Genomic DNA, 17,897 nt, shown 5'->3' with positions numbered 1-17,897 from the left:
TTAAATACTCCTTATGGTTAAATAAAAATAAAATAAAACATAAAACAAAAGTTGTACTTCAATTTTACACAAAAACTTTTGACTAAATCTTGATAACATTCGATAAGCTTCGCAGCTCGACTTTCGTAAACAAGCAGAGAGCACTTTTTGCGAGATCCGCGCTAAATCTAGTAAAAACAACAAAAAAGGAAAACATCCCGAGGGAACCATTAATCTGTGTCAACAGGGCGTCGAATTCGTAATTAAGAAGTTTATCATAAAACAAAAATATTAACATCGTTGCTAACAGCCAGCTGAAATGTGCTTCGAGTGATCGTACAATTATAATAAAAATTGGTTTTAATATTTGCAAAGCTAGTCCCTTCATCTCCATTTCTTCAATGATTTTAATAAAACTGAAAGAAGGAACAGGCTGTCATTAACACTCACACGTTCATTCACAGCCTACCTGTTTAAGCGTAGTAGTAGTATTGTTAGTTTCTGCTTAACACATTTGTTTCAATAACACACACCGCAATGTAAATCACCTAATAATAATTGTTTTTAGTTACAAGGTAGGTCATGAAAATACAAATTAGAAGAGCGTCTTCTTGTCTATAAAATTAATTTCATAAAATCGGTAGAGAAGTAGATCTAGTGTTGAAGTTACCCACTGGGATTGAAATCAACGCGGGTGATCACACGAGTTCGTTGCTTTTCCACCTCTCGCTTATTACGCACTAGATGGCGCGGGCTCAACGCGAGTTTAATAGTTATAGCGTAAAAAAAGAACTGGTATATTTGGAAGCCAGAACTAAGATTATACGGAAGCATTATGAGACTTAAGCGCTGCCTACTGCGCCACCGAGGCCGGTTATACGGAAGCAATCAGTCATGTGTATGAGTAAGTTATTAATTCTATCTACATAGTCATTCTTTCGCAAGACAGATGGCGCTAATGTAATATATGATTTATATACTTATTCATTAGAAAGCTGTAATGAATCATTAATTAATAATATTTCATGTAATCATTTGGATAATTGTCTCGAAATCCAAATATATGAAAGACTATGTTTATTAAGTTAACAATTTTTTTTAAAGCATTAAACACATATTATTTCAATGTTACTTTTTGATCTAATAATATGAATATGAAGATCTAATAGTATTAAGATGTTGAGAATTTTCAAATTATATCAAATTATACCACGAAAAACTAAATTTTACTAGATTTATTTGTAAAATTACAATTGGTGTTCAATGATTAATTAACTCTAATACCCTTTAAATAAAAAAATCAAACAATTAGATTAGATTAATTTAGCTGAGTACAATTTTAAAATTGAGGTACTATCAACCTTAACCAATGTATGTTAAATTTAGCCACAATAAAATTTTCTTAGTTTTTTGTAATTACCTTGGAGAAAAATAATCATCTATATAGTTATTATTGATACATGTCAAATTTTCACCGTAGATAAATGAATAGATGATTTTTTTCTCAAAGGTACTTAAGACAAACTAACAGAACTTTGATTGTGGCTAAATATAACTAACATTGGCTAAGGTTGATAGTGTATGTAAATAGTTAGCAAACATATGAAAACTGTAATTCAAGGGTAAAATTCAAAATCAAGACTCAATACTAAGTGTGAAACATACCCTTTTTGACACACGGGGACACACCTAATAAATTATACAACAATAATAAAATAATAGTTATAGTAAATTAATATACACATTTAATTATTCTAAAGTGCTACTAAACATTGATCTTATTCTATGCTTTGTAAACATCTGTATGCTTGTAGTTAATCTTCTTATCAATGCCAAGTAGTTGTCTTATGATAAACTGAGGAAGACGCTTGTGTCTCCAGCGAGTTGGCAATGGAGTGTGGTTTGCTTTATCAATTTTGCTGGTCACATATTGCTCAGCAGAAAATGCATCTGCCTGTTTAACCATCATCATTAACTCTGATTGAAAGATTTTCTCTTTCTTAATGCGGCGATTTTTCTTTACCTGAAATAATAACAATAAACATTATTTTAACACTAAATGAAAGTGAATTTATTCTTCATATACAGTGTAAACTCAATAACGAGACTGAAGGGACTGTGCATTTTAGTGCGTTATAGAGAGTTGTTGGTAAATGGAGAGAAGAAAAATTAGAATTAGAAAAAGAAAAAGTTTATTTCAGAGCCGTATTAGTAGTTAGGTACATAAAAAAGTTCATTTGCTCGACGCCAACATTCAACTTTATTGCGGGCTAGCATATTAAAGAGACAAAAGTATGTACACAGCTGTGCAGCTGTTACTAGTAGTATGTACTTACACAATTGTTGTCATTATTGAAAGTGGGTTTAATGCTATGTAGTGTATGGAAGACAAGCTAAACCAACCAAAGGCAACTTTAGATTTCGACGCTTTAGGGAGTTTGTTGTTAAATTGAGGGATGATACATGGCATTTACACTGTACATATATATATTGACTGTTATGAAAGAAGCTAAGCCTGTCAAGTAGGACAAAAGTGCTTATACAACAAAAAGCATATATTTATAGTGTTTGTTGGAAAGTACATACCCTAGCCCAGCGATGCCTCATTCTCTTCCAAAGCTTCCTCCTTTGATGTTTTTTCATTTTTTTCCTCCTAATAACAATCAAACGGATTGCTTGTTTTTCTTCTCGGTCAATAGCAGGCAAACCAATCTCATCTTTTTTCCAATTGGCATCAATAAGTGGTAAAATTGACCTGGGATTAACTATTGGAGTGTAAGCTAAAGGATCTCGTTTTATTTTATTTTCCTTAGGCTTTTCTTGTATTTCGAAATTGATACATCTTGGTGAGAAGGATATAGTTTTGGCTTTAGATATTAGATCAAGCTTGGGTCTTACTATTGGATTATTTGGTTTACATTCTTTTAATGAGTTTAAGGCGGTTTTAATGTTAACAACCCGCAAATCTGAAATGAAAAATCACTTTAATATAGGATCCAAAAAGAATCGCATTCTTATCAGCAATAACATAACCTTTACATTTAACGGAATACTTACATTTGATAGAATTTTGAAAGGAATTCAACATTTTGAATTAAAATTACATTTATTTTATTTCATAGCCTTGCTAAATTTGTTTTTACGATATTTTTATACAATTTTAAATCTAACTTATGGCCTCGTAACAAAATATCAAGCACACAGTTAAGATATTGTGAACCATAGACCACAGTATCATCTTTCAATTTTTATTGCTCGAGGTTTGAGCCTTGATATTACAATTTGATTATTAATGGTTTGACATCTAGCACTGACACATGACTGGGACTCTGATATTTGAACAACCTGGGGTCTAGTCATATTACTACCGAAAAGTAGTCTATATACACTAATGCTTTTGCATATTTATATTGTCGAAAACGTTTCGTTCGTAGCCAAGAGACATGTCACTACATTGCAAAGTCGACAGTGTAGTTCCAAGCTGCTGTTGATAGCACCTTATTCAGTCATATAGTCTTTCGATTAAAAGTCTAGGATTAATTTATAATCCTAATAACAGTTAAAACATTATAATATTATATTATTAATTTGCAACAACAAGCTGCAAAATGGACATAAGAATGTGAGCAAGTTTTATTTTAGTTTAAGATTTAAGCTGAATTTATGGAAAGGTGTAAGTCGCATAATATATAAATTTAAATTGCATGATAAAATTACTAAGGATTATTTATTTATTCATTCATTGGGAAACAAACAGATACATCTCTAAAAGTATAAGTCAGAAAAGAAATATAAACATAAAATTAAGCATTGGATATATCCACAAAAAGTTTCACTAATAAAAAATAAGATATAAAGTAAAACAAAACATGACATGACAGCAGAACAAAATATTTAAGTAGACAATACAATACAAAGTTTATAAATCGGTAGAACAAAAAATATACTAGTAGCAAGATATAAGAAGAAAGATACAAGTGTTAGCTTCTAATATTAATTTAATTAAATTCTAAACATTTTTATGAAACATATTCTTAAGAATCTTGCTACAAGTGCGCATGTGCAATAGTTACTCATTTGACTCGTTCGGTTGTTTACGAGTTGTTACGAATTGACTCAACCATTTTCCCGAAGTGGGATGGTCGAGTCGGAGGAGGGAGTTGTGATTATAAAAGAGGTTGTGACACATGCGCACGGGCCTTTTCTTCGTACAAGTTTGAAGTTATACAGTTCACGTAAAATTAGTGAAGTAAATTATAGTGAATTAAGTCATCATTGAAGTGTTTAATTTCCTACCCTAAGAACTAAATCAACTACCGCTAACACAATTATTAATTATTATTCTTAAATGAAGCAGTAGAGGAGTCCGAAAAAAGATCGATATTAGTAGCAGAGTCCAAAGTAGAACACATCCTGTGAAGAGGCTCACGGAACCCAATGTTGGTTCTGGGAGTCGGAAGGTTAAAGGTTCTGTGCGAGCGTAGAGATCTGGCAGGAATATTGAATCTTGTGAGTTCGAGAAGATTTGAACAAGTTAGTTCGTGTACGCATATTTTTCGTATAATGACACAATCTATCAAACTACGCCTAGTACTCAAAGAAAGTAAATTATATATTTTTAAAAGTTCGTTGTATTTAGCCCTACCACCGTTCATGCGACAATTTAAAATACGTGAAAAATTCTTTTGTACAGCCTCCAGTTGTGTGACATATATAGCGTAGTAGGGATTCCAGATTGGACTAGCGTATTCCAACTGAGACTGCACAAGCGTCTTATATAGGTGAATATATGTGGTTGTGTCTTTGAAAGGTTTGGTGACACGCGTTACGAAACCCAACATACGGTAGGCTTTATTAATAATCAAGCCTATGTGTTTATCTAGGGATCATTTGGAGTGAAGAAGGACCCCAAGATCCCTTACAGAGCCCACACGTTCAAGGGAATGGTTTCCAAGGGTGAAGTTGGCCGTGATTGTTTTATGTATTTTTCTTGTAAACACGATATGCTGACATTTACTGTATTTTAAGAATAATTTGTTTATTTTGCAGTAGTCATCTAGCCTATCGAGATCTTCCTAAATAAGTTCCACATCAGAAAGTGCAACTACCGTTTTATATAACTTTAAGCCGTCTGCGTATAACAAGTACTTGCAGTGTAAAAAACATTTAGATATGTCGTTGATAAATAAAGAAAAGAGCAACGGCCCAAGGATTGAGCCCTGGGGACACCGGATGTCACTATTATTTGAGAAGAAGTAAATCCATTTATTACCACTGATTGAACACGATTAGATAGATATGCTGTAAACCATCTTAAAATATTGCACTTAATACCATTAAAAGACAGCTTTTGTAAAAGCACCAGTCAGTATGGTCAACCTTATCAAAAGCCTTCTGAAAGTCCGTGTAGATTGTGTATATCTGATGTTTATTATCTAAACCGCTAAAAACATAGTTAGTAAAAACAAGGAGGTTAGAGAGAGTAGATTTACCAGCTGCGACCGCTAATTTTCGACATCACTCCTTTCACCAGTCTTAAAGATAGGCGTTATATAAGATAATTTCCATCAATCAGGAAAAGTGCCACTGGACATACACTTATTGAATATAATCTGTAAAGGGACACACAATGAACGATGTGCATGCTTTAGAAAAACTGGTCTAATTTAAGCTGGACCAGGATCTTTACTCGGATCAAGCAAATATAGTGAAAATAACTCAACTATTTGTTTGGGATCGTCGGATGAAATGCTGCCATACTTCGTTTAGATAATGGCACGCAAGCAGCAATGATTGCATTTATTTTTGAGTAGAAGACGGTAACAGCATCCTCAGAATGGGACGTGGCTAGTAATGTGACCCAATCCACCTTTTCGATAGCATTATTTATTAAGTCATAATCTGCATTAAAGAAATTTCTTTGATTGAAAGTAGCTGATGTCATGACAGTTACCTATTAACAGTACTAAGAATATCTAAAGGCGGGTGATGAGGAACAGGACCAAGTAAAGGATCATCAGAGAAATCAACACGCCCGGGAAGTGTTGTTAGGACTAGGTCCAGTAGCCGCCCATTGTTGTTGTGGATAACATTATTTTGTTTTAAATTCATAAAAGACATGGTATGCAACAACAAGTTCGATGACTCAGTATTTGCAGATTGTAGTAGGGTATCTGGAGAGGATGACTAGATAAGGTAAATTAAAGTCACCTGTAATTATGTAATTAGAAAATCGAGCGCTAGCGTGTATGTCATGCAGTTTTTGAAAGAATTTTAAGTATGCAGAGGTATGAGTAACGGGAAAAAAGTAACAAGCAGTCAGGAGGAGACCATGAGATGGCAAGTGAATGTATATTTCCTCCAAATCCGAGGCTTCAACTCAGTCAATCTGATAGATTTAATTCCTGTTTTCACCATAACTAAAACTCCACCGCCACCTTTTTTACGAGAGAATTGGAGGCTTCTGTCCCGTCGAAATACATCGTAACCACCCGAATGCAACTCTCCATCAAAGACAGAATCCACTAACCAAGTCTCAACCAGAACAATAACATCAAAGTTGCTAAGAAGAATACTATTTTTGAGTTTATCAATTTTACTCTTGATGTCTCCACAGTTTTGATGGAAAATAGATAAGGTATTTTGAGCCATTATCCATAGTCAAAACTATGAAAGATAGGAAACAAGGTGAAAATTATAGAAAAATCCAGTTACGCACTCCACACCGCAGTTAAAGAATATTTAAAGATCATGATACTAACAAAAAATATAGAAAATTTGAATACAATATAAAAAATATGTAAACACACATACAAAGGTTACATACTTGTACCCTTTTTCCTTAGTGAGTTGCCTGACCTTACTGAAAAGTAAGGTCAGGCAACGTAGAATCGATTGACGTAGATTCGATTATTGTTTGTAACGCCAGACACTGCCGCAGATCCACGATGCAATTGATCAACTGATAGAGTGCCACGCACACGCGTGGCCGCGATAAAATCATCACGTTTTCTGCGAGTTGTCAACTGCAGTATAATATTTTTTGGGCGACCCGCAGGAACACCGGGCCCAACGCGGTGTACAGTTTTTTATGCCAGAGTCTTTTAATTCGACGTTTAAAATGTTGCTGAGTGTAAAAGAGAGCTGCATAATGCTTTCACCTTTACTTTCGGGCACATTTTGAATCTCAACGTTGCAATTTCTAGAGGCTTGATCGAAGTGGTCGAGCCTGTTACGCAAGGTTTCAAGCTCGTGACGTAGTGACGCATTTTCTTCTATGTAGTTGGATGGCAGGGTAGAGGAGCTCATGACAGCCGCTAATTCTACTTGAGCTACCCTTTCTTCCCATGTGTTCATGCGATTTTCTAAGGCGCTGATATCGTTCCTGAATGTTCGCGAAACCTCCAAGATAGCAGAGTTAAGATCATCACGCCACTGTTGACTGAAGTTTGCAAATTTTGAGTCGATATATTTAGTCAAAGCCTCCGTATCCACATCAAGGGCGAACCCGTGGTAAATATAGGTGAGGTGATCGCCCAGGGCGCAGCTTTCCTTTTAGTCTTACATGCAGAACACTTTATTCTGTTCATAGGTAAAATTTTCTTAAAGTCTAATTCCGTCAATTCAGCACAATAGAAATGCAACCATGCCAGGCAGGAGGTACATTTGATGCCTTCCGTATCAGGTGCAAGTTATAAACACCTACGGCAATCCATTATTATAGTTTCTACTCAAATCCTAATGTAGGAATAATCAAAAGATTATGTTATAATAATTTGGTCCAAAATCCTTGTATCCAGCCAATAGGTCTACTAGGTATGGCAATAGTGCCGCTGTCAGATGTCAGTTACCAAAAGTCAGATTTGACAATAACGTTGACTGTCGTGTTTGAATGTTTCTATTTATGTGGACAAAGGAATATGAGGGTATTTAAAAAATGAGTCATAGAATGTGTCGCATAGATTTTTCTAGTTTACTCAGTATTTCGGGATGTGTCGAAGGAATCTCCAATATATGTGGTTCACAGTACCTTTATAAGGCACTAAATACACTTCCTGTTAGGACTCACTCTTTACTGGGTAACTCAACAAAACTGCACACACAATAATACCGCTGTCACTGCTTCGATACTATGTTTGTTTTATGTTCTCATAAATTTAAATGGTATAAAGTTTACAACAAAAAAGTATCTTTAATTTATAAGTTACATAATGTATTTTGCAAATTAATGAACAATTTCACTAACTTACATGCAATATAAATAAAATATATCCAGTTATAACTAGGATGTACCAATTTCAGAAAGCAATATCTTAAACTCTTGTTTGAATCACTATAATTATACTCGAACTTTTGAAAACGCTAGATAATATTATAAATATTTAAAACTAAAACTCTAAACAATTTTTTTTTAAACTAAAAATGATATGATGATACTCCAAAATATGATATGTTATAACAAGCAGCATCTTTTGAGTTCACGCAAAAACAGGGCCAAATAAACGCCTCTTTTCCCACACTGCCGAAACATTAATTGGCCGTTGACTACCGAAAGGCTTCAGCGTTAATGTGTCTTTTCGTAGCACTGTCATGGCATCGCTTATTGTATCCCGACTCACGCCTTTTGGAGCTAGGCTGTCGACTCCAGTGACGAGCTGTCATTTTCATACAAATTTAGTTTTCGACTTTCTACATACACAACTGTTAAGCCATCTTGTCTAAGCCCCCTTGAAGAATGAAGACATTTGTGTATGTTGTTCCTTGGTTACAGATGTTGGAGCCTATACACTATGTAGATATTTACAGAAAATATTAAACGAAATATTATTAATTTATTTAATTTGATTAAGCCATATTACAAACATATAATTGTATTACATTTATATAATTACAGTATTTTATTGTGAAAATAAGAAGCCAAGAAGGAATAAAATTTATATCGAGTATATTTAATAAGTTTTTAAACAATTATAAGGTATGGAACAACTCCTTATCGTGTGGTACCACACCACAATCCCCAACAACTGCAATAGCTAAATCATTTCCTGAAATAAATAAAAATGTTGTCAATAGGTATGGATATAGTGGCGGAGCTAGTGCATCACTATCTGTCGCTTAGCGGCGGTAACTCGCGGTAGTTTTGTTACGATTAATGCAATAAGGAATTATTTAAGAGACTATATGAGCCATACAAGTACCAACGGTAGATTTCAGAATGTTTATAAAGAATTCACGAAAAATGAGATATTCTTTCAAACTCATTGAAATCTTAAAAAAAAATATACAGACTACAAAAACTTGTCGCTTGATACCTACAATGCTTATGAAAATTAGCATTAAATATCATATAAGACATGTCAATGAGGTACAGATACTGGCAACCTTCTTGAGCACAAAACAAGGGAGTGGGGAAAAGTTTGTGCGTCGTCCACAGCGCGGGACACATACGTCAACTGATTTACCAATCACGTGATCGACACGTCACTCTCCCGCCGCTCCCCCTCCTAGTGATACCTAAAAATCGGACTTATTTTCTGAACCATGCCACCAAGTTTTTGGCAATTAAAAAAATGGACATGATTTCTAGTAGTTGAATTAAAACTAGGTTGGAAATTTTAATACTTGGGGGTCTTTTTTTACTCATCTGAAGTTTTTTCTGAGATTTCATTTCTCTTAAATAATACCGTCAACCGTACAGCTGATCGCATTCGAACGTTCGCATGACGTCCACGTGCCTAAATCTGCCACAACGCCGCGCCACTGGAGTGAAATATCCAAGACGCCTTGGTACATTTATTATAAACATCGGTAATTTTTTTAATTTTACTGTACAAGTATCTGTAACAGTTGACTCACCCTAAATACTTCAAATATTTCAAACGCATATTTGATGTTTTTGTATTAATTAATGAGTAATAATCATAACGTGTAACACTAACGGCGATTAGATATATCCTTGGCTACACAAGAGAGGTCATCGACGGTAATGTTGTCGATAAGCGCTAGCGCATCCCCAACACCGTCAAGGCGCACGCCGCAAGCCAACTGCAAAGCTAGGCCCTCAGCGGATGCTGCCGCATCTTCGTCATGCCGGGCCAATTCCATTTCTATTAGATAAAAGACGTAAATTACATGCAAACTTATATCATTAGAATGTCATCATTAAGCATAGTTTAAACAACATTAGAAGAAACTACGTATTTATCGTTCTTATATCGTTATTTATATTAGTGGAGATTATATAATTATATAAAAATAATAAAGATAAAATATAACCAATAAAATAAGTCCATAAACTAGAAGGATATGACGACTATTTTAGATTCTATGTAAAAACAAACACATTGGAGAAGAGATTGTTTAGCTCTACTAACTTAATCTTTTTTTTCCGACTTCAAGCTGCCGGAAATCCAAGTCCCCAACGTTGCACAGAAACTCAACGAGCGCACACGTTGATGTGAAAGCCGTCTGCGCACGAGTGTTGCATAATATCCCTAAAATATATTTTTATGGAAACCCATTTGTAAAAGCATAGCCCGTACTCTGTTACTTGCATTAGCGGTACCAATTCCATTTATATGTTTTGATAACGCGCGATTCCAAAATTGCGCTATCAGAACCACGAATATTGTGAGACCTATAGCGAACTGCATTAATAAAAGTCGGGATCAATATCACTGTTCATATTGGAAGCTGCAGAGTGACCAACTAAGAATGACGACCGGGTCGTGACCTATACGAAGAATTCCTTTTGCTGGAAAGAATTGCTGGCTTAACCCGTAACTTGAATAACGATTCCAATTTCAATATTGAGTTTTCGCGCTGAATAATTCTAACCGTCCGACATCACCGCTGCGTATATTTAAAAACTACATCGAAATTTGGTGTGTTGTACGTCATATTTATCGTAATAAGCATTGTAAGAGTCAATAATTTAGATTTTTGGAATCAGTAACCAAGTAAGTTGTTGACAGTGCGAAGAAATAGACCCCGTAACAATCAATCAGACTACAACGGTGTCATATTTATTTAATATTATAGTCTTTACAACATTTACCACCAGTCATTTACTTTTATCTGACATTAAATCAAATGCATAAAAATCTATTTAACATTTCATAGACTACATTATAATAGACTATACTCGAATAATTCATAGACTAATAAAAATCTAATGAAAAAAATAATGACTTACATGTACTTTAGACCTTTCGCAGGTCATACAAATATTGCACTTCGCACTTACCAAATACTCCAGTATCATAATATGATATATTAAAAGCTCGAAATTTCGTATGTATATCGACTCCAGCCATATATCCCAGCGGACCCTGAGGGGTACAGTCGATATCATGTTGGCCGGACTGTACACATCCCGTGCCACAGGCCGCAGCTATTATAGCATGTTTAAATAAACATCTGGAATTGTAAAAAAAAGATCAAAATATGATTTTTACATATGAGGGTAAATATACCAATGATACTCAGATTGCCATACTGACAATTACCTGATTCTCCTCCAGATATCGCAAAAGATACCTATTGATTATAGACTCAATTAAGTTGGAAATAAAAAAGTGATTGCGATAGGTCTATCGCTGGATGGGTCCGAGTGGTAACCCTTTTTAGAAATGGGGTGAACATGGGCAGGCATTTCATGAACTTGGTACTACGCTTTGTGCTTGTACGATAGTCAAAAGAGCCCGAGTTAGAGGAAAAGAGAAACCAATGTACTCTGCTTTCTCTTTAGCCAATTGAGCCATCGAGTCATCCTCCTTTCGCATGGAGGTGGAGGTCTGGCAAAAGTTGCTTTGGCTAATGCTAGGGCCAAAAGGCTTGGGTTCCAGAAATACATTTTGGTAATTCTCACCAATTCTGCCAATATGTACCGATTTTGCCCTCAAAATGTCTCGTTTAAGGGTTCGGTTTTTTTAAGCAGCACATAATTTATATGAACAGAGTTTATTGGACAGACACAGAGTGACTTATTTTTATTGTCGTGAGGACCGTGTTGGCTTAAAGGTTTTTGGATGCGACTCTCATGCTTGAGGGTATAAGCTCGAACCCCAGCTATGTGCGCATTTAATACTCGCTTATACGGTCAAGGAAAACATCGTGAGGAAATCGACATGCCTTAGACGCAAGAAGTTGTCGGAGCGTGTCAGGCATAGAAGGCTTACTCTATACAAAACATACAAAAAAATATTGTAGCGCCAGTAGTTATTTTTCTAAGTTATTTTTTCTATGTTATAACTGTTTATTAACTTAAGGTTATATTATTACAGAAATAAAGTGAATAATATACTCTTCATATATACTAACGTCAAGTCACTGGCCCCGCAACCGGGGATAACCGCAGCGATGCAAGTGTCGCTGCCAGGCCCTAGATCATAGTACTCAAACCCGGCGCGAGGATTTGACGGCAATTCTTCACGTTCTCGAGGTTTATACTGAAATTATACTTATCTTGATTCCATTATAATGACAAATGTTGCGTTATTATCGATCCTTTCATGAATAATAAAATTATCGAAGTGTGAGATCTAAGTCCATAATAAGCCAATTCTATAAGAGATCTTTAGAATCGAAACAATTATAATTAAATAAGTGTGTTATTAAATAAATATTTTTTCGCTTGTAAGTTTGCAACAACACAAAGGTAAGAATTATTTTTATGTGTGTCACTAAATAAGATCTTTTTGAACGGAATGACCGTCGATTCGTTCAGATACAAATATACTGGAAATTGGTACATTCAATACAATCAACATGACATCAAACCTAACCTCAGCATATACGAGTGTGAACTAACCCTTGTCATTTCAATTTTATCAGCGATCTTCAAGGTTTCCTGAAACGGTACCCCAACGCTTGCCACCGAACATGACGATGACTTGAAGTTATCATACACGAAGCCGCAGAGACTCCGCCGTGTCATGCTTTCAATTCTCTCTTCCTCACAGTAGATGGAATTTGCTAGGGAGCCTGCCCAACATGCACGCTGGACTAGGTCCAAGACTCGCTCTTCGGTTGTAATTCTATAGAGGTCGTCTCGAATGTGAGGCATACAATCTTTGATGTCCCAATCATTGTACGGAGATCTATGGGAAATCATGACTTCTTACACGAAAGCTTAGTGTACAGGGTCGACTTAAAAAATAATTATGTTTAACTTTTATACAAAATATGAATGTAATAGTGATTTTATTTGCTTTTTGTAAAATGATGAAGGGAAAAAAGACTAGTTTTAGAATAAAAAGCGAAAACATTATCGTTTTATAAAGAATCATACCTAGCCGCCGTATCTAATAAATAATATTTGGTATCCTTAAACGATGGCAGCGGACAAGTCAGTGTAAACGCGATGTACTGCCTTGTGGCGGTACAGGTTAGATGGGCACCGTACTGCTGCAACACACGTGCTTTGGAAAAGGCGGTGTACGTGCATCCAGAAGCTGGTGAGGTAGCGCGGATAAAGTGAGTCGCACCAAAGTCATCATTGATCTCGAAACGGGACCCTGCCTGAAATTTTTATAGACGATGTAATATTGGTAATTTCTACAAACTATTAACATTATATATTGCGGATATTGTTGCGTGGTTAATTATAATAGCAACAACAAAATGGAATATGTTGTTTTACCGTGTTTTTTTAAATATTGCGTACGATTCCTGGATCATACGGGTGCTTTAAATAATAGAGGATTTTGGTTTTACTCCATACTAACCACTCGCGTATAACAATACAATATAAGCAGAATAATGAAATGTTAACTGCTATGCACAGCATAAAAACAAACATACAGAGCTAAACAATCCACATTTTTTTCTAATAAGCTGTCTTTTGATGGCATTTTCATTTACGTACACCAAGAAGTGCTAATTTTTTGTATACGTTCTAGAAATAAAAAACGACTAAGATAATATATGAAAATTATTCATTTGAAAACATGATTTATTGCATTTTTAATAGGGCTACAGATAAAGTTTAGGCTGAGTATAGCAAAATAACTGTAAGACAAAAACCTGAAACATTACAGTGCAGGCGGCAACAGCTGTGCCGGATGTTTTCGCAGCTGCTACCTTGATACCATTAAGCAGTTCCGTCCTCTGAACGCACTGCGGCCTGTAATGACTGCTGGGCCAGCAGAGGTTCCATACCGATGGTGCTCGGGAGATATTCCTGACACTCTGGTAAGCTATAGTTACCATTTTTGCAACATATTATTTGTATATTTGACAATGTCATACACAATATCTATCCCTGTCACAATAAACGTCCCTCGGCTTTTTTACAACTAAAGACTTTTAAAGTAAGAACTGACTAAATTTTGTTGCAATTAAAAAGATAATTAAAAATATCTACTATAAAAAGCAAGAAACTAGAAATTGACTTTTAACTGATTATTTAGGTACTCATTTCATTTGCTTTACTAAAGTCGTCGAGTCAGCGCATAAGATCAGGGATCTAGATTTAATCACGCGCATATGTGTAGCGTCCATTAATATGGGCGCCTTCATATTTGCCGCAACGTGCCACGCTACTTTGTAAATCTATGTAAATATACAACGCGCGGTTGCAGTATTTTTTGTACACTAGACTAAACATAACCGAAAATCAGGTTGAAGAATTTATCGATGAGGGTGTGAGTCGTCCAGCGATATGCGACGAAATCTGACAAGTACAGCAATAAAATTGAAAATAAAAAGCAAGTAAAAAAAATAAGTATATTTTTAACACAATTATTTTATATTTTCATTACTCTCATCTGACAATTCTTCTATTAGGCTAACAAAAGTAATACTTTTTCGTTTTAATAGTAACACTAAGAACAATGTTTCTTCGCCGAAATCCATCGTAAAGGAAGTAGTCTAGTACATTACACTACGATTCTCAAACTTCGCGACAGCAGTGCGGCTGTAGCGCTACAGCCGCGCTGCACGTTGCGGCAAATTTGAAGGTGAACCTATAACCTAAGTAAATGCTTATCAAATATATAAAATATACGATAGCTACTACGAAATTCACGTGGATTAGATATATTTGATCCTCATAAATCGTTAGTAATTCAACAATTACGTGAATGTATTAAAAAGCGGAAATATAAAAAGCCTTGAGCCAGGTTTACGCCGAGGCAACAGCGTGCGATAGTGCCGCATGCAACACAGAGCCGCATGCGGCACCTTGTGGCATGCTACAAATAGAAAGCGTTTGTGGCATACGGCAGCCTATCGCGATTGTATAATTTCCAAAGGATTGTGCTGTGGAGTGTTACTTGTCTAACTACTTGTTTGATCGAGGGGATACAACATAGAATATGGCTAATCAAGTAGCTTTAGCAGCAGATTATTTAGTACCATTAAGCCATGTAGCTAAACAGCGGAAGCAACGTTGGTGGAAAATAACATTACTTCAGAATGGCCCACGGACTAGTTTACTAACAAAATCTAAGGCAAACGACGGTGCCTTATTTAAAAACTTTACCAGAATGTCAACTGAGGACTTTTCTTTTTAAGACTAAATATTTTTCGTTTTACCACTCCATGACCGATAATTCTCACTTCAAAAACAAATAAAAACAAAAATATACCCTACAAACTGTTTTGACGCACGGAATGTCGCATGGAATCCCTTGTGCCCGGATACAAGCTGCGACAGTGTGGCAGACATGACGCAAGGTGTTGCCATGCGGCATGATTCTTGCCACAATGTGTGACATTTTTAACTTTGTATGATCCGTATCATATTCTTGTTGGCATGCCGCAATACCGCAGTGTTGGCCCGGTGTAATATATATAAGCTTTACATAGCATTTAATTTTTTATTGTATAGGTTGGGTTACAGGAGTTATAACCGTCACAATACACTATTGTATATTTAATTTCGATTGTCTAAAAGCATAAAAATAATTTATTCTTCTATGGGCGTGATTAGCACAATATATTTGCAAAACTCGTTAATCGTGAGGATCTTGACATGCCTTGGACTATAACATAGCCGACGTGTTTAATATACAAAGTGCATATAAAGAAGAAAAAAATTATGAAACAGAGTCAGAAATGATTTTGATCCCATGTCACGTTGGGTAACAAGACACTATACTTGAAATATTCTAGTAGTAAATATAACTCTGTTAACCATAACCAGAGTTTCTGTAAGAAACTTTACAATTTATTAAGATCGATAAAATGGTAATCAAATTGGAAGCGTGGTTGTAATTAAAATAAACTATCACTTTTACAACTTTATTATCACGATTTACCGTATTTACAAAACCCAATTTAGACACGTGCCGGATACGTCGTGATGTTACCAACAATTAATCTTTATTCATCAGTCACAAAGAGTAAACCAATTAAAAATACACTTAACGAAACATATTCATATACAGGTAAGCCTAAATCAAAGTTTACGTGAAGGCGTACCTATATTCATATTACGAATCATAAAAATTACTTTCATTTATTTATTGATACAATAAGTCATTTAAATAAATGAAAGTTTTACATATCGAGAGAGAGTGATATACTTATGATCCATGGAAGCCATGTTTAAACCCGGGTCGGAGTTTGCCAAATTCCTCGACAACAACGATCTTCTCGGATACATCCGACAGAGATTTTACATAAAGGAAAACTATATTTACATGTGCGGAAACTCGCTAGGGCTAGCTTCCAAAGATTCCGAAGAGACAGCTCTAAAAGTTTTAGACAAGTGGAAGAACGAAGGTGTTAAAATTTGGAATGTAGATGATAACAAATACTTTATGTATTCAATGCATCTAGCTAAATTAATGACACCGATAGTTGGTGCAGATCATGACGAAATCGCCATCGTGTCAGCTACCACAGTTAATATCCATCAGCTGATAAGCACGTTTTACAAACCCACCAAGGCTCGTTACAAAATCCTATTAGATAATATTAATTTTCCCACAGATAGGTACGCCATAGAGAGCCAAGTTAGATTAAAGGGTTACACACCTGAAGAGGCGATAAAAGTAGTTGAATGCACTGACAAATATATCGAAGAAGACGACGTTATAGCTGCCATGACAGAAGATGTGGCAATAGTATTTCTACCAGTTGTCTATTATAGAACAGCTCAAGTCCTAGATACGAAGAAAATAACCGAAGCCGCAAAAGATAGAGGTATTCTAATTGGCTGGGACCTATGCCACGCAGTTGGAGTGCTTGAAATGGATTTAAAGTCTTTAGATATAGATTTCGCTGTGTGGTGCACTTATAAATATTTGAACGGCGGTCCTGGTTCTCCTGCGGCTCTATATATAAACAGGAAGCATTTTAATCACCAGCCTGGGTTAGCCGGGTGGTTTGGAAACCGAACGGAGACACAATTCATGTTACAGCAAAATTTCGAACATCGGAAAGACGCTGGGGGTTGGCAGATAGGAACACCGGCTTTGTTGTCAATGGGAGCTCTGGAAGGATCCCTCAAGGTGTTTGCTGATGTCGGCATGGTGGCGATTAGAAAGAAATCATTGCGGATTACGGGATACTTAATTTACTTGATCGATGAGGAGTTGACCAAGTTCGGTTTTTCGGTTGGCAATCTCCGAGAAGACAGTAAGCGAGGCGGGCACGTGTGTCTGGAGCACGACGAAGGTTATAGAATATCTTTGGCAATGAAAGCAAGAGCTGTGATCCCTGATTTCAGAGACCCCAACGTGATACGTCTTGCACCGACTGCTCTATACACTAGCTATGAGGAAGTATACAATATGGTGAAAATTATAATCGATATAGTTAAAAATGAAACTTATAAGGAATTTAGTGTAAAACGTAATCTAGTTGTATAGGTATGTATTTTAACATTTATATAATTAGGCACGGTTAATGTTTCAATTGTAAATATAATTTTGTATAATGTAAGATTAATCATGTTTGTAGTTTAAAGG

General features: G+C 35.6%; 3 protein-coding genes across 3 annotated transcripts; 1 reads left to right on the top strand and 2 right to left on the bottom strand.

The window, feature by feature from the left end:
* Window positions 1-1,701: 1,701 nt before the first annotated feature.
* On the bottom strand, window positions 1,702-3,241 carry LOC123707001. The gene is made up of 3 exons (XM_045656732.1): window positions 3,037-3,241; window positions 2,566-2,945; window positions 1,702-2,002 (listed from the first exon to the last, which is right to left on the bottom strand). Exons 1-3 carry the CDS (start codon window positions 3,065-3,067, stop codon window positions 1,763-1,765), a joined length of 651 nt encoding a protein of 216 aa, XP_045512688.1. The 5' UTR covers window positions 3,068-3,241; the 3' UTR covers window positions 1,702-1,762.
* Window positions 3,242-8,906: 5,665 nt separating this feature from the next.
* LOC123707127 (probable mitochondrial-processing peptidase subunit alpha-2, chloroplastic/mitochondrial) lies at window positions 8,907-14,246 on the bottom strand. The gene is made up of 8 exons (XM_045656937.1): window positions 14,005-14,246; window positions 13,271-13,500; window positions 12,791-13,079; window positions 12,301-12,428; window positions 11,225-11,397; window positions 10,353-10,472; window positions 9,918-10,085; window positions 8,907-9,023 (listed from the first exon to the last, which is right to left on the bottom strand). Exons 1-8 carry the CDS (start codon window positions 14,188-14,190, stop codon window positions 8,947-8,949), a joined length of 1,371 nt encoding a protein of 456 aa, XP_045512893.1. The 5' UTR covers window positions 14,191-14,246; the 3' UTR covers window positions 8,907-8,946.
* A 1,614-nt stretch (window positions 14,247-15,860) lies between these two features.
* On the top strand, window positions 15,861-17,827 carry LOC123707745 (kynureninase-like). The gene has a single exon (XM_045658067.1). It carries the CDS (start codon window positions 16,518-16,520, stop codon window positions 17,796-17,798), a length of 1,281 nt encoding a protein of 426 aa, XP_045514023.1. The 5' UTR covers window positions 15,861-16,517; the 3' UTR covers window positions 17,799-17,827.
* The last annotated feature ends 70 nt before the right edge of the window (window positions 17,828-17,897 follow it).

This window comes from Pieris brassicae, chromosome 3, assembly GCF_905147105.1.
Source record: "Pieris brassicae chromosome 3, ilPieBrab1.1, whole genome shotgun sequence".
NCBI classification, from domain to species: domain Eukaryota; kingdom Metazoa; phylum Arthropoda; class Insecta; order Lepidoptera; family Pieridae; genus Pieris; species Pieris brassicae.
Note: the sequence above shows the minus strand (reverse complement) of the source record. Positions and strands in the feature narration are given on the sequence as shown.